Source organism: Tachypleus tridentatus, chromosome 9, assembly GCF_004210375.1.
Source record: "Tachypleus tridentatus isolate NWPU-2018 chromosome 9, ASM421037v1, whole genome shotgun sequence".
Lineage (NCBI taxonomy): Eukaryota > Metazoa > Arthropoda > Merostomata > Xiphosura > Limulidae > Tachypleus > Tachypleus tridentatus.
The window spans coordinates 124,561,558-124,586,164 of NC_134833.1; the positions used below are offsets into that span (position 1 = coordinate 124,561,558).

Sequence of the window (24,607 nt, forward strand, 5' to 3'; positions counted from 1 at the left end):
ATATAATAATATATTTTTGTATTATCAAATTGGGCGATATTTTTCAAAATTTTCATAATTTATTAATTGGCTTGGTGGTTCGGACGCTCGTTCCATACTCGCCCTTTCGTCGGTAGGGGAAGTTATAAAGTCATGTTAACTACCACTATTTATTTTTAAAATAGTAGTCCTACAATCGTCGGTGGGTCTTTAACTGCTATATTAAGGACGGCTAGCGGAAATAGCCCTCGTATAGCTTAGCGCGAAATTCAAACAAAAATTATTTATCAACTGATATTTTCTGATCAGGCAGTTGATCAATAAAATAGAAGCTCCCTCTTTTGCAGTTATTAGATTTGTCCAATATTCCTGACAATTCTCTTAAAAATAGCGAAATTAATATTTAATCAAATATGAAAATTATTAGAAATAACCACTTTATAATGAAGCATCTGATTTTCTGAATCTATCCTCCTATGTTTAATAGCACGATGGCAGTTTTTGGTAGTTAAAATATTAGAATTATTCTGCACTATGTATCAGTACTGCTATAAGTTGAAAATTGTTTTCCTGAAAATGTAGTTCATGAGAGTGTAAAAAATCTGAAGTTTTCCTGATTGTGGATATTCTGCATCGGATTTAAAAGGACGGTTTAGTTTTAACATTTCTTTCTTAAACTAATAAAATATTCGTTTTATCGTGTGATGAATTGTATTAAGTTTTTGTCAGACATTTCCTGTCAGGACGAATTAATTAAGATCAAACAACCACGAAATTAAAATATCTTCGACTCCAGCCACTAGAACAACAACAAAGTTACAGGCAGAGCACGTGTATTGAATTTGATGATAGTATAACTGATGATAAGAAAATTCTAGTTGATTATTAACTTACACTCCAAGAATGCTGCTCAGTTGTAAAACAGATTGAAAGCATAATCAGTGATGACGAGAAATTTATATGCAAAAACGGCTCGCTTGGGCTGAGAAAACACTTTTACATAGAAGAGCGAACAACGTTTCGACCTTCTTCGGTCATCGTCAGGTTTGCATATAAAGATTGAAAGCATAGTTGCCTGTTTACATTTTGATGGAATTTTAAGATGCGCCAAATCAACAGTAATCTAATGGAAACTTTGATTTTGAAAACACGACCTTCCAATGGGAGACTGGCGTCCTTTTCAAAAAACAAAACATGTCTCCATGTTATCAGATGTTGGAAGAAGAAGTCTTAGAGAAGCTGACCCTCCAGGGTATGTACCCAAACACCGACGACATTCATTCATTCATTATCAGATGATGGAAAGAGTCTTGTTCCTTATGCAGAGGACACGCTATACATGCACGTGAAACACGTGAACTAGTTAACTATGGTCGACAGACAGTTAAGCTATCTTTATTTAGAGTTCTAGCACATCTGATAGACACAAAGTAAAAATGTATTTCAACTTTTAGTTTATTGATCTCAAGCATAAACTGTAACAATCAGTGTGACGGAACCTCTAACAGCTACACGTCACTCTGAAAGATGACACATGTCAATAATACTTTAATAACCGAAAATGGTGCATGTAAATTATATCTTAACAGTGTTACACGTTAATCACTGAGTACCATTTGAAAACGATAAATATAAACTGTAAGATAAGAACAGAATATGTCATAGGCATATCACAACAATTCTACTGAAAATGTTGTATAATTAATACGTAATCCAACATGTAGACAAAGCACAATAAAATTATCAATGTGTAATAACTGAAGAATCAATACGTGGCTTAAGCGAAGTAATCAACTATGTCAAACACATTAAACGTAGAAATTGAAGAAGTTCATGTAGATCATACGTTTCAGTAAAAAAATGTCGCATGTAAATCTCAGTGTAACAACTGTGAATTGCTGGACTATATTATGACAGTAAATATACTTAGAGCTATATTACAAACAATATAAACAAACACACAATTATTACCGAAATGAGCATTTAATGTATAATAGCTGTTACATTTAAATGGACGAAAAATATGTATACAAAAATTTCGTTACTTTTGATTTAATATTTCACATAAGGTTTAACATTATATATTGTAATAAATATACACTGCAATAAAGGAAATAATAAAAAACATGAAAAAAACGCTTGTGAATTGTTGAACTAAAGCCACAGTCTCTTAAATTTCAATAATAGTTATGAATGTTCCGATAAAATGTTAAGACTAAGTTTTTAGAGTTTATATTTAATTTGCTTGTACATAAATGTAAATAGTTAAATTACTATGTAAGTTTCTGCTAAACCAATTATATCAATGATGGTGAATTTAAAAATTTTGTGAGTATCAATCCCATTAGTGTAATTGTATAGTGTGGAGATAAAAGCCATCTTGATTTCTCTTAACTCTAGAGTGAACATATTAACAATGGCTGTTTTATAAATTCGTTTATTAATTCTATTTCTCAGTTTTGAAGAAAAATCAGGTTTGTTTCCGAGCTTTTCCAATGATAAACGTATCTTGGCTGTCAGAATTTTCAATGAGAATAACAACCTTTTTTTTTTCGATGTCCTTGTTTACTATTTGGTTTAACGATAATAAGTTCATCGTAATTGTTCACATTTCTAGGAAACAGAGGTCGCTGGATATATTCTTTAATAGCTTTTCCTTGTTTTGACGCTGGTGTTTCTCTCTGAAGATGTAGAATATAGTTATGTTTAGTGGTGCAACACTCAAAATTTGAGTAATAATTTTACTATAACATGCATAAAACCAAATAAATGTTTCTATAAAAATAATAAAATATGAAATTGGTTTCAGTTATCTCATAAATGTTTTCTGGAAACTAGAAAAACTATTTCAAACATTGCTTAACGCAGTGAATAAAGAATGATATACAGCAGACAATAGCTTAAATACTGTTTTCCATTTATATTTTACACGTTCACAAAGGATAACTAGATTGTTTATATTATTGTCTAGACAAGATGAAAGTACGGTAACAATTAAATGTCAAGTGTTCTACTCAATTTATTGTTATATAACTAGACAAGATGAAAGTACGTTTATAATTAAATGTTAAGTGTTCTACTCAATTTGTTGTTATATAAATTAAACATGAAAAGTTATGTGATCTGAACTTCAAACAACTGGTTATTTACTTTATGTTACAGAGAGAAATGGTATTCAAACTGTCTTATTTTTTTGCAACTTTGGAATAAATCACGCACCCTATAGCGTTTTAAAACAATCAATAATCTTAGTAAAGTCCAAAAGAAGAGAACTGGATATTTCACTAAATGTCTTTCAGACCAATGAAAGTTGGCTGACAGTCAAAAGAAGAAAAAAAACTGTTGTAAAATGTCTGAAAGCGTCATCAACAAGATATAGTTGAACCACTTGCAACAAAATGGCACAAATACACTGGTACTTGGCTAAGAAGGTCCCAATCCACCTTTAAAGCAAGTTGCCGTTATATACCGATTATGTGTAACCTGATAATATCTGAATCAGATGTTCAAAGCTCCAACATGACGTCATTTCATTGTACATACAGTTAAAAAACGAAATAAAGTGAGCAATATGAGCGGAAATGATATATTATGGTGCCACTAATGTACAAACTAATTCGCTTTTATTATCAGTAGTGGTAGTATGTATGTGAATGAAAAATTACGAAAGGGCATTTTGATCTTTATGTTTTCCAGATGTTATTAATGCTATGGACATCAGTAAAGGTAATGCGAACTTCTTACACAATCATATATTGTTACGATTGGCTCTGGCTTTAGTTTAATGGATGGTAATTGTCTTCCAACATGTACTAAGATTGAAGAAGAGGTGATTCATCAGTTTAACTAGCATATAGACTTATTAGACCTCAATGGTATCAAACATGTATAAGTCTATTTTGGAGAAAAAAAAATTGCACGCATTCAAACGACTCTGAACATTAAAGATTCTCTGAACGCATCTTTTTTTTAACTGTAAAAATGTGAATTTACTTGCATTAAATATTAATTATAACGTAAGATGAATAAGAACTTAATTGAATTTCGAACCAAAGTATTCCTTTCTTCTAGGTCATTTTCATATATCGTCTCCAGGGTTGTTCGTTTGGTCACTTTTTGCTTTCTTAGTATATTAGTTTTTGTCTTCTTAACATTCTTTGCAGAGACCTTCTTCTCACATTCAGGGATCAGTGGCATAGCCTCCAAAATATCCAATTCATCAGTGGTTATCTTTACATCACCAAGCTGTTTGTGTTCGACACGGTTTTTCAAAACATTCCGTTCTTCCCGAGGTTTAGATTTCCAGGTGTAGAAAAAACAAAGAACGCTGCATGATCATTACAGAAAATAAATAAATAAGAATCACGTGTTTCAAGTCCATTAAAATACATATTGTAATTAAATAAGCTATGGATAATGCGTCACAGTTAAAACTTGCAGTCGTAACTTACCACAAAGCAGTAAGACACATCATAATGAGTGCTGTCCGCCAAGCACATCTTGGAACTGTAAATTTTGACGCCAAGTGAAGCGTAGCCTTCGAAACCACTTCAATTCGATCTTAAGACAGAGAGTCGTATTTAAAATCAGTTTACGTACTCCACCGGTCACGTAAAACAGAAAAATAAAACTTCAAATGTAAGTTAACAATAATAGTAATGTGTATAATTCTTTAAGTTCAACAATAATCTTCATTAACATATTAAAATTTCAATTGAATAAATATGAAATTTCTTACATTATAATATATTTTCATATTAAACATTGATAACAACCTTTACAATTTGCCAACTGTAAATATACATTTTTTCTTTACACGTTAAACAGATAATTAGCAAAGAAAAATGACGCCTGTTGTATTATTTGAGCTCCTTACTAGTAGACAAATAGTACAGTTGTGTAATAACAACAACTATATAGTTATATAACGGGAAATCAATTAGGTTTTCCAACATATTTACATTGTGAGACGATATATCACGAAACCTACTGACTTTCCATTCCAAACACACGTGATCAGACTATATAAGAAAAATCTAGACATTTTCTTTACGATAATTTACATATTATACAACTCAGTATAACACAGTGAGTTAAATCAACTTAGATTCATTAAAACTGTAAAGATGTATAACACAAATTAAACAAACTGTCTTTCCATTGACTACTTAATAAAGTCAGTTTGTTTAATCGCTATTCACTTACTGTGTTAAGTTTTATAATTAGCTTCTCTTATTTTGGTACATTATTCTTTTATGCTATCGAATCGTATGCACTGAATGGTAGTTTCTGCGTTTTTATAACACTATTAAAACAGTAATTTTTACAAATTTGTCTTTACTCTAAATTTCCCAGATAAAGAACGATACCATTTTGACCAGAAACACTGAACGTCGTACGTCACTACTGATGAAGTTTTTTCGCTTACTTGGTAACAATTCTTTCCAATAGTTTTATTCAGAACTTATGAGATGGTGCTAACGTTTTGATAATCCAATGTTATTATTACCTCATATTAAAACATTTGTTTAGTATTTTGACAAATTACTTTATTTTATCACAAAAACGACATTATGTACACAAAATAAACATATTAAACATAGATATAAGTTATGTTTTGGGACATACACTGTTTTAGTTAAATATCTTGGTAACAATTCTTTCTAAGATAAAAGTTATGTTTTGGGACATACACTGTTTTAGTTAAATATCTTGGTAACAATTCTTTCTAAGATATAAGTTATGTTTTGGGACATACACTGTTTTAGTTAAATATCTTGGTAACAATTCTTTCTAAGATAAAAGTTATGTTTTGGGACATACACTGTTTTAGTTAAATATCTTGGTAACAAGTTATGTTTTGGGACATACACTGTTTTAGTTAAATATCTTTGGTCTTTTTAGTAATAATGTGACGCACACAGATGTGCTATCGAGACACCGTAATATTTGTTTTTCAATTTCGCGGATACCTGAACGAGGACTTTCAGCGTTAGCCGTTCCTAATTTTGAAATGATACACTGGAGGTAAGACAGCTATTCAATACTATTTGTCGTAAATGTTTGAGCTCATCTTTAAAAAGAGTAGTATGATTTCTCAGTAAAAGCAAAGCTTTTAATGCATTAAAAACCATGAAAGTTATGAAGAAGTATCGTATTATAACAATCTGCCTGAACAAAATAAACATCTTTAAAATGTTAAGGAAACAATAAAAGAAAACTTTAAAACCCTTTTGTTCCATTACTTCTACAAAGATCTTTATTATCAGCTCCTTCTTCATCAGTAATTTTATCTCCAGGACAAGGTATACAGGCGTCAGCAGCAAATGATGTCATGTAAGTTCCTCCTGGACACGGCAGGCAGTGAGTTTGGGATCCGTTATCATAGTGTCCAGGAGGACATGGATCTAAAAGCGTTAAAAGTACATAGTTAAGCATTGATTTACCCACAGTGTTAATTTTATTGTTCTAACAACGTCTTTAGTATCAAAAAACGTATTTGTTTAACTAAAATTCCATATTTTTAAAAGTCTTTCATCTATTTGTGTTTAATGTGAACAGTTTAAAGTAATTGAGTATCATATATACTTACAACACCTGTTAACATCTCTTTGGTATCCACGAGTACAGTTGAGATTCTCGGCTGGAATATACACTGGAGAAAACAACAGAGAGTTAATATTTTTATTAGCACGTTTTGTGTCACCGTTGGAATTTTAAGGTTTTTCACAATGAGCACGACGCACTAGTTATAATATTAAGTATGACTCACTCTGTAAAATAACAACATAAATGTTACTTTTCGTGAGAAAAATAAAACGTGTCAAAACAGTTTCTTAACAGTAGACTTTTGTTTCTTTATGTACTTCCTAATGGAGTTAACTAATGAAACTAATCACACAAACTTGGAAATTTATGAAATTACACACGATCTTTTTTTTATTGGTACATTTGATTTTTCCCTTGTTGGTGTTTCCCTTGTAAAATTTTTATTTGTCACAGTTAAACGTGAAACCGTTGTCACTGTTTATGTTAATGTCAGTTATGAAAATACAGGTTATTTTGGGAATATTACGTTGGTAAAATGTATCAGTATATGATTGTGTCTTGCAAACAACAAAATATCAAATAATATCCGAGTAATGCAGAAATTGGATGAAATGCATTCCGAGAAAATTTTTCATTTAAAGTTAATATAAAATCAAATACTTAATTTTTTGTGGATTTATCAAGATAAATAATATTGCGATCTAACACCTTTCACTGTAAATTTAAAGTATTGTTTATTCAAAATACGTTCTTAAAAAACTTCGTAGATATGATTTGTATCTTTACAGTTCATAAGATTTTGATTCAACATTCATAAGTTGAGTTCATTATATCAAAATAACTTTGGAGCCTCATCACTTCTCTCTACAGGTTTACCATAATCCATCTGGTCTCTGATCACATAGAAATCTATAATTACTACATCAGTGACGTGACTGGTAAGTGTGTGTGTGTGTGTACAATAACATGCATATCTATCTAATTACTCAGCGGTTAGAAGACTGAGATATTTTTTTACGTACTGTCGCCTGGGACACTTCAGCGTTTTTTATCCTGACATTTGTGTTCGTACGACTTGTTGCACGTCTTTTTATGAATTGTTCATAAATTATTTTGGCGAACCAAAATTATTTTTTCGATGCTCTTAAATACAATAAATATCTTTGTTTCGAAAAATTTAAATTCTCATTTGAATATATTTTCATATTTGGGCATATAAAAAATTTACATTGAAAAGGTCTGTTACAAACCTTTCCCAAAAGCAACCAATTTTCGATTACATCACACCATTTACGAAATGTTAAGCAATGTCATGAAGTTGTTCTGATAAATTCTGTTCTATCGTGACTTTATATCAGATTGAGTCACATTATATGCCAGGTTGCATATTCAATATTGTTTTGGCATGGCTTACTAATCCTTATAAACTATAAAGTATTATTGCTGTGAACATTAGTGGCAGACTCTGACTAATACTGCATGTTTATTTCAGGAGTACCGATAAGATTACGGGTTCGTCTTTATCACTGCCCTGAAATAGCTCTTTTCAGGGCACCTTTAATATCAACTGATGGAATGTGATGCATCTTTCATAAGTATATTATAGCTGTCAATATCAACATCTTCAAATAATCTTTTGACCCACTTAGCACCTTGGAGTTGGGCAATATCAGCCATTACTGGAGTCCTGATTAGATGGATCAGTATATGGACGAACAAAGAGTGTAGTATTGATGGTAACATTTAAAGTAATTATATGTGGATATGTTTACCAATACTTATTCATACCACACTTCAACATCGACATTTCCTCTCATTAAAATTAAGAAAAACTGATTTCATGTTATCTCTAAAGTAATAATTCCTTGTAAGTACTTTTAACAATGTTGTAATAATCTATTTTATGCATTTATATTTCTGAGGAACCCACTTGAAGCTAATAAATATTGCAGACATTCTACAATGGGTAATTTAAAACTTTTTTATTACAGAATTCATATATAATTCGATGTTTCTAGGTTATAAAGCGATTAGGAAGGAGATTTGAGATAATGGTGACACAGAGAAACCTCAGTCAGCAACACGATACTCACCCAGTCAATAACCCCAAATACAATAAACAAAATACTTAAATTCTTGTAAAAATATAAAGCAAATACAATACTAATGTCATTTATAAAATATTTTATGGCAACTTCCACGTCAGAGAAACAAGCCCGAAACTCAAAACAACATTCATGTAACACAAAAAAAAATAGAATGTCACGTTTTTAAATTTAACACTGCAACTCAAATAAATATACTACATGTAACATTTAAATGCGAAACAGAGAATCCAACATCACTAGACGAAAAACAAATAATTCCTTGTAATACAAGAGCAAACACACATTAAACCAATATAAAAACACACTTTGATATCTGTATTAATAAGATTTAATAAATCTTGTTCGATGTATTATAATTTGAAGATGATACTTTTAATTTACAATATTTTATAATTTACAAAATATTCTGAGAGTACTAAGAGTAATGCAGATAGTATTAATAGGAAATTACACGAAGGTTGTTAAAAACTATCATATGAAAATATGACAGTTCAATTTTCATTATAATTAAATGACATAAAAGAAAACGTATCGTTTTATGAACGAAATCGATAAAAACACAGTTTAATTAACGTAGATGAGAGTATTTTAAAATTCCTATCTGGTGCAGTAACAACAGTTTGATCAGCAGAGACAAATCCATAAAGAAATTATTTACTCTTTAGGTGAACAAACGAATAATATGAATTATTTGACTCAACCAACTGAAAACCATGATTGGAAAAGTATTCAGATCATTGGTAAGTATCACTAATATATCAACACATATCAGAAAAAAAACAAAATGAAATATATAAAACAAGAGCTGAGTTGTTAGTTTTCAATGACAAAATTCAGAATAACTGACAGTAGTTCGCTTTTACAGTGGAAAACAGTAGATCGGAGTTAGCTCAGTTAGTACAAGCACTGAATGTGACCGCAAATAGAAAGTTAAGTTCTTGCTTTCTCCTCCAAGTAAGCTATCAAATCTATTAAACAAAAGCGAAAGATCATCTCACACTTGCAGTTTGTGGTCCCTACACATAGTTATCAGATTTTCATTTATTACATGTGAACTGACATTAATACAGCTACAATTAGAGATACCTTGAAAATGTTTAGACAAGTTACACAGAAATGTACTTATTGTAGCTGTATTAATATCATAATATCAGTCCACGTGTAATACATGAAAATCTGATAACTATATACAGGGACCACAAACTGTAAGTATGAGGTAATCTTTCACTTTTGTCTAATATATTTGATAGCTAACTTGGAGTAGAAAGCAAGAACTTTACTTTCTAATTAACTGTAGAGAATGAAAAGCTTTTCGAATGATCAAGCACACATAGTTTTTCTTATAACAAAACCACATCGGGCTATTTACTGTGTCCACCGAGGGCAATCGAACTCCTGATCTTAGCGTTGTAAATCCATTGACTTACCGCTGTTCCATCGGGAGACTATTTCATTAAAACAATAACTCCATGAACATAGTTATTTAATGTTAAGTGTTAACTGATTTTATCTGTTGTCAGTCCAAAACTGGTTGCTTATCAGTTCGATTATAAGACTATAATCGTAACGTTTTTTAATTAATGATTAAATGGTTCAATAGATTATATTACACATTTTAAAGCTGTGAGTTTTTGTTTCTATTTTTCTCTGTAAATATGCACTCTACTTAAACTAAACACATACTTATACGACTTGGATTTAAATCTATTCATAAAGAATGTGAAAAAACAACGTATTTGCAAGTCATTTGAAAATACTGAATCACAAGAATAAGAGGATCAATTTAAAAGAAAACACCAGTTTTAACAAATGAAGTTTTAATTAAAATTCCTTTTAACCAAAGAAATTATTCAGTCACATTTATTCCAGTTTAAACATTAAATCATCGGAAGTGTAATATCATTGCTTCGCCAACTTAAACATTTTCTACCCATCCTGTACATATTTTACAACGCATAAAGAAAAAATATTTTTTATTGCTATAGATGAGACCTACTAACGGGTTCTAGCATTAAAGTAATCATCTAAAACGAGATTTTCGCACACCACTGACTTAAAATCGGTAATGAGCAAATTGATAAAAATGAGGCAGAAATATTTGCGAGCAAATGTGGCGTTAAACATAATTATTAGGATTCACTAACATCTGCACTCTCCATCAAAACGTTTTACTATTAAAGAAACATCCATTCACGGTAAGAACGAAAATATTTAATTTGTATACGTAAAAATAAATGTAGAGCTAAGTTGTTTATGTTTGTGTGTTTTTTTTCCTTTAGTAGGGCCAGCATGCTCGTCTTTTCAACCGTGGGGCGTTATAATGTGACGGTCAATCCCACTATTCGTTGGTAAAAGAGTAGCCCAAGAATTGGCGGTGGGTGGTGATGACTAGCTGCCTTCCCTCTAGTCTTACACTGCTAAATTAGGGACGGTTAGCACAGATAGCCCTCGAGTAGCTTTGTGCGAATTTCAAAAAACAAACTTCTTTTGGCAAAGCCACGTCGGGCTATCTGCTGAGCTCACCGAAGGAATTCGAACCTGTGATTTTAGCGTTGTAAATCCGTAGACTTACCTCTGTACTAGTGGGGAGCAGAGCTTAGCTAGCAAAAAAAGAAAGAGAATTGAACGGCGGTGGTATTAACAGTTTGAAACTACTATAGAGAAACTTTAAATAGATTGAAAGTGTAGTGATCAGTAGGATATCTTTACAGTTACAAAATTTTAACCAAATCTTTGAATTCCTAAGGTTGATTTGTCAGAGAGTATCTTGTTTACTTTTAGCTTCGTTAACTACCAAGCTCTGTAAGAGAAAAATCAGGAATTCCATAGCTCTAACCAATGAATACAAATAAATATCACAAACATATAGTAAGATTGATAAAATATTGGTTATCGAATTTTTAATAAACTAATTTCAAATGCTTTACAAACGATAATTAATGACAGAATTAATTTTCTTTTTTCTTCCTATGAACATTCCGCTTGGTTGTTTACAAATAAGTAACACATAATATGAAATTTTTATTGTGAAATAATTAAGTTAAAAGTGATACTATTGTCATCATAATCTTACGTATACATGGGCAATATAAATAATTTTGTAGTCAATACACGTGTAGAAACGGGCATATTTACATAATGTCTGAATAAAACAACATATGAATCAAGATTTACATGTATTTATACTAAAGTTATACAAAGATGTTTAGAAGTACTTTTTCGCGATTTGCGACTGAAATATATAAATCCCTTTCAAGTATCAGCCCCCAAATATATTTCCCCCATCATGTTTTCGTTGTACACGCTCCCAAGTCACAAAAGCAAAGTTTGAAGACATTAGGCCTTTACCATTTACTTTAGGCATAAGCAATTAGGAAATAACATTTTGTCCCCAAGAACAAGAAACAGTAAAAATTTTGTTACATAGTGTAATCTTACATATACACAGGCAATTATTTTTATAATCAATACACATGGTGAAATATCAAACGAAAAGGTTATGGCTGAAAGAAATTTAAAAGCAAGATGGACGATTCAGATTTAGATGTTATTTCTGTTAAATTACTATCGTTTAATAAATAAAAATATGGTCTACAAAAAAAACTTTGAATTTACCTCTGACATCATGTTTGTAATCACCTTCACGATTTTTGCATGTGTAAATTCCCGCGTCTTCAAATTGCACGTCGGTTAGCACTAATTTGCCACCGTATTTTATTTGCGTTCTCTCATTATTAATAACTAGTTCATTGCGATTTGAGTACCAAATAACTGGTTCTTTTCTCCCTCTTTTATAAGCTTGGTTTGAACATATTAATGTAAGAGTAGAACCACGTTCAGTTTCGTAGACGAATTTAAAACCTGAAACAAGCAGGAAACTACCGAAAATATAAAATAATTGAGTGTAATTAGCCATTGAATTCTCTCTGCACTGTACGCTTTGTAAATCACTTTCTGTATTGTTTCTAAGTGAAATATCAGTGTTACTATGCTCACAAAGAATTCTTGTTTGAATGACGTCATGAACTGAAGTGGCATTGTTAGGTGAAAAAAAGTTTTACTAACAATAATGATTGGTGATTGCAAAGTGTATTGTTTTCTGTTATTGGTTGAACTGAGAAATTATAATCATGTGTATGTTATGCAGTAATAACTCAAGTAATTTAGATTTAATAAACAATAACAACACCTGCCTAAGATTTCAATTTGAAATTTAGTTAAAGCAAATAAAATTTATTCGAAGTTTTGCTTTGCAATTTCTTTTGACAATACAAGTCTTGTCGGTATTTATGATATCAACCACAATAAGACTGCTAACAGATCTCTCATGACACATATAAATTATAATTGAGTAGTTATAAATGTATAAACATTGTAACCATATTTAAATTAAAAAAAATCAGTTAAAGAATATTCGAATATATAACTTATGTGACAAATACTGCATTCCATGGTGTTATATAGGGATTAATAACTACAATTAACTGTATCAAATATTCTGTTCTTCAAAACTAATAAGATTTCAATAGTTTGTTTTTGTTTTTGAATTTCGCACAAAGCTACTCGAAGGCTATTTGTGCTAGTCGTCTCTAATTTAGCAGTGTAAGACTAGAGGGAAGGCAGCTTGTCGTCACCACCCACCGCCAACTCTTGGGCTACTTTTTTACCAACGAACAGTGGGATTGCCCGTCACATTATGACGCTCACACGGCTGAAAGGGCGAGCATTTTTGGTGTGGCGGAAATTCGAACCCGCGATCGTCAGATTACAAGTTGAGTGCCCTAACCACTTGGCCAACGCACCAGGCCGTTTTATTGGTATAACTCTAATTATGTTTCTATTATTTTATATGTCGAAACACTACCTTACGCATCTGATATGTCTGTTATATCTAGAATAATACAAGAGTCCGTCTGTGTAAGTGACAACTATATATCGTATATCATTCATCATTCATTCACCACTCGATTCCATCAAGGAACAAAATTCTCAAAAGGTATTTAAGTGAGTAGGTTGTTAGCCCACTGCACCGAGCCGTCCATAATTTAGTAATGTAAGACTAGAGAGAAGGCAGCTAACCATCACCACACACTGCCAACTCTTGGGCTACTCTCTTACCAACGAATATTGGGATTAACCGTTACACTATAACGCCCCCACGGCTGGGAGGGCGAGAATGTTTAGCGCAATGCGGACGCGAACCCGCATAGTAGGGGTTTTATAGTGCAAAGTACAGGGGTTACTTGCAATTTTTACACGTTAAACAAACCATACTCTTCAAAATGGGGTAAAAAACTCACATTCATTTCCATTCATTCTAACGATTTTCTTCGTCGTTCTAATTATGACAAACGTTACTCAACTGATGTTTCCAAATGCTTGATGGGTGTTATAATATACCATTTCTCTAGTGTCAATCAAACAAAAATAGCTTAGTAAAATAACAGCAATTTATACCACACCTCTAAGAGTTCAGAAGCAGTGTATCGTTTATTTATGTCCACTTCTAGACACCTGTCCAGGAAGTCTCGAAACACTGGAGACAAGTTATCTTTATTCTCAATGTTTGGTTTTCCACTTTTTGATATCAAATCAAATACCTGAAAAAGAGTGCGACTTGATGACTAAATCAATAACCTAACTTAACAGTGTGTACAAATATTTGGATAATCTTTCCTAATAATGTCTAAATATTACTAGAGGTATACCTTTATACTAGTTAAATAACACGGGTGAATTATCTAGTGTGTTAGTGTTTATTTATAGGAGGGTTAACAAAATGGTAGTGATACTATTGCAGAAAATACTATAGTTTAAGAAGTTGAAATATAATAATATAACATGTACATTCAATAATTAATTGTTTGTTACTGTATACAGTTTTCTCAACTGTTCATTGTTGCTTGATCGTTCAACTGTTCATCATTATCTTGAATACATCTTCATGTTTGAATAATGTGAAGTCTTGTTTTTGTCTTTATTATAGCCATTCCCTGTAGTTGGTGAAAGACATTCTCGACAAAGCGTACGATTGTGTTTTAAAGTATAAATATGTAGCTTTTAAGAACTTGGATATTGGCTGTAATTACTAGTTATCAATATTTACCATGTCACTATTTTCCTAATGATAAGGAGGTTGACCATTGACCATTTCAATGGCTGTTATACCAAGGGACCAAATTTCAACCTCAGGTCCATACTCTATCTTTTTTACTAATTCTGGAGCCATCCAGCGACGAGTTCCAACCAATGATGTTCGCTTATTTTGTTTTGGGGAGAGCTGAGCACTTTTTCAGAAACAGCTATATGATGGAAAGAAACAAAAATAAAGTGACCATGTGAGAGAAAAAGAAAACATAAATAACTTGTAAATAACTGCTAGTCAACATATTAATAATATATATATGTTGTCAAGTAATCTATGTTAACATCAAATTATTACAGACAAGCTAAAATACTTAGAAATGCTTGTGTTCACTAAGTCATTATATGTTTAAGCACTTATCTAATTTTATGGTCCAATCTTTCCCAAGTAAAATGTTGTAACTTTTAATATCTCTATGAACTATGTTGTTGAGACGAAAATATTGTATTGCCTGGAGTATCTAAATGAAATATTAATTTATTTAAAAGTTAAATCAGTGTGCTTGTTGTGTTCAATATTTTATATATACATATGTATTTCTTGTGATAGTTGGAGATAACAACATAAAAATTAATTAAAACAAAAAATATCAAAGTTTCTGTACATTAATAAAATACCAGAATTACTTTCATCATGTTATTTGGTTGATATATTAGTTGTTTTAACATCTGTTGCCAAGAGGTAAAGGATCTTACAAACCGCAACATCCAGTATAAAGCTGGCCATGAATAAAATGTGGGCTTTGTAGGTTGACACCCACAACCTTGAGTAACTACCTCTGGGTAATTTTAAACTTAAATTATTTTTGAACTAAGGTATTTGCTGTTATGTCACCAATGTTTTTAATGAAAAATGAAGTTCTATAAAAAATATTTCGTTTTATATTTACAGTACGATATTAAGCAATACTTTTATTGCTAAGTAACATGACAAAAGCCACTTCAGGAAAGTACGATTACCAAGACACATTGGTTTTTCTATGTATTATATGTTATATGAACGAATGTACCGAGCAACTGTCTTGTTTTTAGGTCGATATATTTTGTGTGATCGAGGTGGACACGGGGTTCCTTGTATGAAATTCACAGATCACATATGACTCTGATTACTGGTGGGATGGTATGAGCCCCATCTCATAATAAAATGGCATGCCCCCCAAAAGGGACCCAGACCACCTCTGCTACATGACTATGTGATTGTAGATATTCTGAGCCTATTTCAGCATAAAACTACAACCTATATAGTTTTCTTGCTTAGGAACATGACATAAAACTCATTATTAGAAAACATCTACACGAAAATTTATTGACTATTTTATATTCGTGAAGTTGTTATACAAGGTACCACTTCTTTTCTTTTGCTACCTTTCCACATAAAAAGAATACATACACAGGTGTATAAGTACTAATACTCAGATGCATACCGTCCAGATCCACTTAGCAAGGGTGCAAAATGTCACATTTCAAGGTTCTTTCCTTTTAGAGCTATGGTGGCCACACACATACACAGATACACACCATTTTATTACTATAGATAAATAATGCTCAGCATAATATTACTTGCACAACATACACAGTAGATTTTTCATGTTTCCATGTAATTTTGAAAGACTAGACTGTTGCCTGCAGTAGTTTTTAAATATATGCTTTTGATAACTTTAAGTAGTTTGTGATTTTTCGAGAAAATCAATTCTATAATTGTAAATTTTTAACCCATTTTCATGCCAAACCATTTTGTAAGTTTATACAGTATGTATTTCATTTGAACTATCAGTTTTTCTTTGAAAGGAAACGTGAATTTGTAAAGACCACTTTTACACATTTTTGTTAATTATTCAATTTCTAACTTTTATTTTTCTACGTCAAAAGATGTTTTTCGTTTTTTGAAGTACACTCATTTTATATATTGGTAATTAATACTGTAATCTGTTTCCCAACATTTATAAAAGATTACATTGGATTGTATTTTGTGTGAGAGACTGAAAATTTACTAATTTTATATTTATTGTATTACACACTAAACAATGTTTACAGTTTTGTAGATAATGCTACATTTGAGTGTATTGTATAAGCTGCTAATAATTTAACACACTCAACCTTTCTTGAATAAAATAATTTCAATAACCACGTATAAAACATTGTGTGTAAAACATACCAGGAAGATGAATCAAGCATATTAAAAAAACTACAGATGCTCATAAGAGATAACATACTGGTAGAAGCTGAGAATGGAAATATAAAGTTATTGTGTCAAAAGCAAATGTGGCTGCATCCTCCCACACTAAAATTATTGCGTATTATTTATAATTATAATTTAAACAAAGCAGACCTCTGAGAGTGATATGTAAAAATATTCCTAAACTTGTAGAGTTGCTTAAAATTGACCACTTAATTAAATAAAAACAATACGTTAACCTACACTCTATAACAGGTAAGATTAGAAATATAAGAGAATTAACATATACGTCACACTAACAACACTAACCCAGAGTTCATCACCATCAAGAAAGTTATCCACGTAGTTGACTATATTTGTTGGTTTATATTTCTGCATTATTAAAAGTTCGGTAATGATAATTTCTTTTCTGGGTTGCTTGGTTACATTAATTTTTCGGCATGTCTGGCAGGGATCAAAACAAACCCTGAGCACCTCATTTTACCTGTGAACATTGTAAAAAACTTTAGAAGGTAAGATGGACAATTTTTGCTTGTTTGAATAGCAAGATTTTATAATATAAAATTTTAGATCTTTTAAAATTTAAATATATTTTAATTTATTTTTTTTAATTCCAATATTATAGAAAAGTATCACATATAAAATATTTTGCATGAACCTCTTACACATTAGTTGTAGATGAGATAAATTTATTCTTCATAATCATTTTATTTTGCTCTTTTTTCAGGATGGTACAGAGTACATGGAGTTCACTATTTCAAGAATTTGGCGTGAACTTACTGACCACTCAACCAACTGCTACTTCTGCGTGGTTGTCCTTTCCAAATGTCGGGTTGATAAGAATGCATTTGCTATCATGTATTCGAACCTTCCATCATCCATCGCCTCAGCGTACCCAATTTGCCAGAAAGAAAGTAGCCATCTTCAAAAGAGAGCAGCAAATCAGAAGAGGAGGTCGACGTTGAAGATCCAGATTACAATTTCAGAGGTGCAGCTGGTGAGAGAAACCCACACTACGCCAACCAAAGAGACCTCGATGACTTGATCAGAGGCCTTGGTCTAACAAAGTCTAATGCCGAGACTATATTTGTGGGTTGATACGTATAAGTGATTTACATTACAGTCGCAAGTCTCGAAAAACTACTCATTTCTATACATTTTTGTGTAACTTTTACAAAAATACATGTAGATTTTGATTCATGTGTTGTTTCATTCAGACCTTTTGTAAATGAAAATGTGCAAATTTTCCTGTTTTAACAAAGAAATTATGTTAATTTTGAAATTTCATTATCCACGTAACAAAAGCAAGGTTTGAAGCAAATAATGGCCATTTTCTGTACTTTTACAACATAAGCAATTAAGAAGTAACACATACTATCCAGGAACAAAATTTGTGTTACATAGTGGTATCATTAAAATTTGTAATGTGCTAGTACGTGAACATATTACCACATGCAACTGGTAAAATTATTGTACCTTTTAAAAGGTAACGGATTATCATGTTTATTGTCTTATATTTTTGTGAGGTGATAAAACTGTATATTTTTCTTGTAAGTTTACTATACAGCAGTTAAAAATTGTGGACAATTACAATTTTTAATAATGCAAATTCTACAATAAAATACTGATAAAAATAAATGGTACATTATATTCACACAAGTAAGACCATTCCTTTAAATTGCATTAATAACCTTTTGGAAGTGTGTTTAGCCGTTACATTCACAATGTCCTTATAAAACGATGCTAGTTTTGAATCATTAATACAACAGTTCCGCCAAGATTATATGCATAAATTAATCCATTTTAGTAAATGTATGCTTTTAAGCCTTACAATATTAATAACACTATGAATTATTTTGATCTATAAACCTTGTAACCATTACTGTGATCACATTTTGAAAGTTCCCTGGAAATAATGTATTTCTGCACTGTCATTTTATTCTTCATAAACTGTCAATTCTCACCTTAAATTAAAATGTACAATTATTTAGTTTCACATTTCTAACTCTTTCTGGTTATGCAACTACTTTTATTGGCACTGAAATAATTATTCTTGAATATAAACTTTTGTTGATGTAACCTCCACCTTTTTCATTCCTTCGTAGGTTAGAAAAGGTCAAGATGTTTCTAGTATTCAACATTTCAATATTTTGTGATTTTAAATAATATTTTCAATACATCAGGGATACCATTTTACAAACTGGTTAATCTGAATATATATTTTTCCTCTGCATCAAATGTTATATGATATTGTTATGGAAGCTATAGTTTTCTGTACTGAAAATGTATTTCCGACAAGTACTTATCTCCTTTCACTCATTCAGTTTTGCCCTCTATATGCAATACTTATTTTCACGCATGTCACAAGCTTTCTGCCTCCCCTCCATTGCAAATTACTCATTAAAATTGTCATGCGACAACCTTCCACCAGTGAAAGTGCTAGGTGTTGTCACAACGTTTATGTCTTTTTCTGTTTAATTCTACCTGATATCACTTTGAGTTCTGCTATAATTTGGAAGCATCAGATTTTACTGAAGAGGAAATGTAGGAAGTGCGTAATGAGATAAGAACCAATCGGAAATACATTTTCATTTTAGGAAAATTACAACTTACATCTGACACAATATATTGCATCCTATCACAAAAATAGCTGAAATCCTTGAAGAATAAGAATTTCTATTTCAGTTTTATCAAGATTTCTTGGCCCTACGTATTTTTAGCACATCATGAATAGCTAGAATCCCACAATGAACAGGTGGAGGAACCAGTGTGAAAGAAGAAAATAAAATTTCGTCAAAATCATCCAAAGATCATATCTGGAGACACGAGCCAAATTCGAAGTACTGATGTGGAAGACAGTACCACGTCTGAATCAGGTATACTCTAAATCCATCCAAGAAAGGTGTGGTAGATACGAGCGGTAGGCAAATCAGAGAATATAATCCAGGTGGGTGTAGAGTGTGACAGACCGCACTAAGCAAAGCGAACAATATCCAAAACCAATGCTTCTGGGAGCCGACATCTATGTTGTGGAAGGATGATGATCATGTTGTCTTCACGTGAAGTTCAAAAGACCGAGAGGATCTCAAACCACCCCCCGACTTCAGAATAGGGCACATTTTAATATGTAAAATGATATATCAATCTCGGAATCCAATATCCAGTCTTCATAAAATGTCTATCACAGATAAATTAACTGTCTCTCCAGAGTGAAACTGACCAAAACCAACCCAGGTGCAGCAACATCCTTGGAATAAGATACATCGATGGAGAGCGGAATATAAGAAACTGTAACATTCCTAAGCACCTCCACTACGACCCACGACACAGAAGGAAAACATAATTGAGGTTGGAAGATCGACATCTGTAATACACGCGTGAGGACTCATGTTGGTTGATTTTACTTTAAATCCAAAACTTAACCACTGGCATTGTGGATAGAATGAGGGATCCCACATTAAGGGGTCAATTGAAATTTGACGTCTTACTTCGTTGGTTTTTGTATGTTTTAATGTAGAGGTTATCATGCCTTCCAGCAGAACACCACCACCCTACTCTGTAGTGAATGATATTTCTATATGGAATTTCTAAATAATTAAATCATGCTTTTCAGGTGTGATTGTTCCATTAGACTCTGTACTGCGATTTATGCGCCTCAGCAGTCCACCTCCCCACCAACTTGGAAATCGAATGTCTTTAAAAAGGACTCTCAATCTCCACTAGAGTGTGTGTGTGTGTGTGTTTTCTTATAGCAAAGCCACATCGGGCTATCTGTTGAGCCCACCGAGGGGAATCGAATCCCTGATCTCTACTAGAAGAAAAGAGAGGCTATAGAACAATGGGACAGCTGTCCATCTCTATTTTTAAAAGCGTACTACAATGATTTACTCAACACAAGGCATGGTAGGGACGGACAGCTGTCCCATTGTTCTATAGCTATGTAGTCCATGAATGATCTGGTCAGAGACGAAAGTATTTATAAAGAAATTCCATCGTGAGGAAAATCTTTAAGTGATTTTTCTAATAGTATGGTGGCCCGGCATAGCCAGGTGGTCGAGACACTCGACTTGTAATCCGAGAGACGCGGGTTCGACTTCCCGTTGCACCAAATATGCTCGCTCTTTCAGTCGTGGGGTCGTTATTATTTGACGGTCAATCCCACTTTTCGTTAGTAAAAGGGTAGCCCAAGAGTTGGCGGTAGGTGCCTTTCCTCTAATCTTACACTGCTAAATTAGGAACGGCTAGAGCAAATAGCCCTCTTGTAGCTTTACGCTAAATTAAAAAAACAAACCAGCTCTGTTTACATATGTTTCAATAAGAACTTTTACTTTAGTTATAATATTAGGTACATAGAATGTCTACGTGATATAATCATTCAAAGTAGAGGGGAAATAATTCGTAAAAGTAAATATATATATATATATGTATATGGAATTGTTAACTATTTTACCTAAACAATACCACTTTGTCATATATATGTTTTTATGTAAATATAAGATTTTGACAAAAAATATTACATACTAAATCGTTACAACAACTGTTGCCACCTGTTTTAACAAAAATAAACATATTTTAACTTTCAAAGAAACAATAAAAGAAAACCATTACTTCTACAAAGATCTTTATTATCAGCTCCTTCTTCATCAGTAATTTCATCACCAGGACAAGGTATACAGGCGTCAGAAGCAAAATGTGCCATATAAGTCCCTTCTGGGCACGGCAGGCAGTAAGTTTGTAATCCATTGTCATAGTGACCAGGAGGACATGGATATAAAGCCGTTAAAAGTACATAGCTACGCATTTATTCACTCAGTGTTAATTTTTATAGTTCTATCAACGAGTTTATTATCAAAAAACAAATTTAGTGTATCAAAACTACATTATATTAAAAGTCTGTAATCTTTTTGTGTTTAATGGAAACTATTAACGTTATTGTGTGTAATATATACTTACAACACCTGTCAGCATCTCTTCGGTATCCTCGAGTGCAAGTGAGGTTTTCTGCTGGAACATACACTGAAGAAAACAACAGAAAGTTAAATCTTCTTTAGCTCATTTACTGTCACCGATAGGAATAGAAAGTTTTACACATTGCGAGATTCGTGAGAAAAATAAACTCGTTCTTCAAAACGGTTTCTTAACAGCAGACTTTTATTTCTTTATATGCTGAGTAACTGAGTCAACTCATTAAACTAATCACAGAAACTTGGAATTTTATGAAAGCACTCACAGTTCTTCTCTTTATCAATTATGTTATACCTTGAGGTACGTTTTATTTCCTTTGGTGTTTCACTTGTAAAATTTTTGTGTGACAAAGTTGTGGATAAATCAAGATTTCTACCTTGAATCGACTTGAATACGTAATATGGGGAACATCTTTTGCCGTAATTTTAAGTTACTGATTATTCAGATTACGCTAATAAAAATCCACTTCGTAAATATGGTTTGTATCTTTCCAGTTCGTAAGATTTCGCTTGAATATACAGAAGCTGAGTGCATAATATCAAAAAAGCTTTGAAGGCTTACCACTCCTCTATAGAGGTTTTTGTTAATCCATCTAGTATACGAAGATGATGGTATATAATCACATATAGTTGCTGCATCAGTAACGTGACCGGTGTGTCTATGAGTAAAATAACACACATATCTGTTTTATTCCCCAGTTGCTTGTGTATAAGATATAAATGAAAGTCTTATATTGTTTCATCCATACCCTTACCATTCGTAAGGCAAGTGTTAAGATAAATACCTCGGTCACACACCCATTCAGTTTAAATGCAGGCGTGCCCCAAGGGACTGTACTCAGCCCAGTACTTTATAATATATATATTAATGACATAACTTTTCAGAAAAAAATCAAAAACATTAAACTTAACCTCAATAAAACTAACATCATCTTCACAAAGTCTATCACTTTTCTAGGCCTTACCATGACTCACAACCTATCTTGGACACCACACTTTCAGAAAATCGCTACCCGAGCAAGTAATAGAATTTTCTTTCTTAAACGTATTAGTGGCCCCAACAAAGGCTGTTCTCCCAAAATTATTCTCGCAATATACAAAGCATTCATTAGACCCCTTTTCGAATATGGTAGTGCAGCCACATGTAACATGACTGAAAGACAATACTCAGTGTTACAAAACCTGCAAAACCGCACCATTAAAACCGATTACCGCCTCCCCAACTATACTCCCGCAACATACCTCAACTTCCTAACTCAACTATTACCAATTAAGGATCGATTCATCAAACTTACCAAACGATACTACACTAAAGCTACTGACAGAAACTCCCAAACTCGCCAATTATTCCGACTGGCAGACACACCTCAAAGTATACTTCACCATTAAACTGGACTACTAACCACAGGGACCAGTACTAACCATTACCGATAAAACAGACAATGCTGTGTTACCTATTTATATGTCATTAATGTTTTTACATTCCAGGTTGGGTACTGGGTTGGTATTGTTTTTCCGCGCCCACCCAGTGAAAGTGGTTTTCTCCGGGTACTCCGGTTTCCCCCACATTTAATTTCTTGCCATTTGATTTATAGATCCACCGCACCCTAGCTCTGAAAGGACCTTCTGTCTCTCTTCCTCTCACTCTCCACACTATCCTCTTTCCTATCGCTCTCTCCATATTTTATTTATTTTGTTTAGTTGTGGTTATATGTTTGTGACTGCTATTGTTGTTGTTGTGGCACTTTTCCAGACGGCCACACCATCAGTGAACTGTGAGGAGAAAATATGATTAGGACCCTTCAATGGCAAATTGTTTACATACATGGTGAAGAGTATAGGCTAATCACCTCTTCCTGAGGGACGCCAGCTTCTGGAGTAAAGTACTCAGAAAAGGTTCCCTCTACATTTATTCTACACTTTCTAGTTTCGAAAACGTTAGATTACAGCGAATAATTCCACGCGGTTCATTCATGTGGAACTGTAGACCATTGTACCATACAGTGTCACATGCTTTCTCAATGCCAAGAAAGCAGTGCACTGGTTTTGTTAAAGATTTATTAGGTTTATTTGCTGGCTGTTATTCCTTATGGAACATTAATATATTAGCATGCTTCCGAGAAACTGGTATGTGTTCTGAGGATAGTGATAAGTTAAAAAGTGCTTTTAGGTGGTCAAACAATTTTGTAGTGCCCTTTTTTAGAAGGATGGCTTGTATCTCATCTTCACACGGAGATTTGCTTTTTATTGCTTCAAGAAGTTCATGTATGGATATTTCTTTCGTTAGGATCGTGTCTTTGTAATTTGTGATGAGTCTTGTATTTGTTTCAGATATACTTGTTGGGACAATTGGTTCTAATTGTTCTTTGTTGTTTAGTGTATAATTTGTTACTTTGTTGTAAAAATAAGCATTTATATCTGGATCTGTATGTTTTGAATGTATTCTGTAGTTGGTTCACTTACATTTGTTTGTTTTGAATTTCGTACAAAGCTACACGTGGCCCATCTGCGCTAGCCGTCCCTAATTTAGCAATGTATGGCTAGAAGGAAGGCAGGTAGTCATCATCACCCACCGCATTTACATTATAACGACCCCGCGACTGAAAGGGCGAGAATGTTTGGTGTGACGAGGAATCGAACCCGTGACCATCAGATTACGAGTCGAGCGCCTTAAACACCTGGCTATC

General features: G+C 32.6%; 1 protein-coding gene and 1 long non-coding RNA gene across 3 annotated transcripts; both read right to left on the minus strand.

The window, feature by feature from the left end:
* Window positions 1-2,504: 2,504 nt before the first annotated feature.
* On the minus strand, window positions 2,505-13,952 carry LOC143227480 (uncharacterized). Its single transcript, XM_076458922.1, has 7 exons — window positions 13,937-13,952; window positions 12,252-12,497; window positions 6,572-6,634; window positions 6,225-6,386; window positions 4,431-4,539; window positions 4,030-4,306; window positions 2,505-2,660 (listed from the first exon to the last, which is right to left on the minus strand). Exons 1-7 carry the CDS (start codon window positions 13,950-13,952, stop codon window positions 2,505-2,507), a joined length of 1,029 nt encoding a protein of 342 aa, XP_076315037.1.
* A 151-nt stretch (window positions 13,953-14,103) lies between these two features.
* Window positions 14,104-17,937, minus strand: LOC143227244 (uncharacterized). 2 transcript variants are annotated; one of them, XR_013014958.1, is made up of 4 exons: window positions 17,741-17,937; window positions 17,266-17,440; window positions 14,743-14,938; window positions 14,104-14,236 (listed from the first exon to the last, which is right to left on the minus strand). It is a non-coding gene; the product is annotated as an uncharacterized LOC143227244 (long non-coding RNA). The 2 variants fall into 2 exon arrangements; XR_013014959.1 differs by having other exon boundaries at window positions 17,737-17,937.
* Window positions 17,938-24,607: the final 6,670 nt, after the last annotated feature.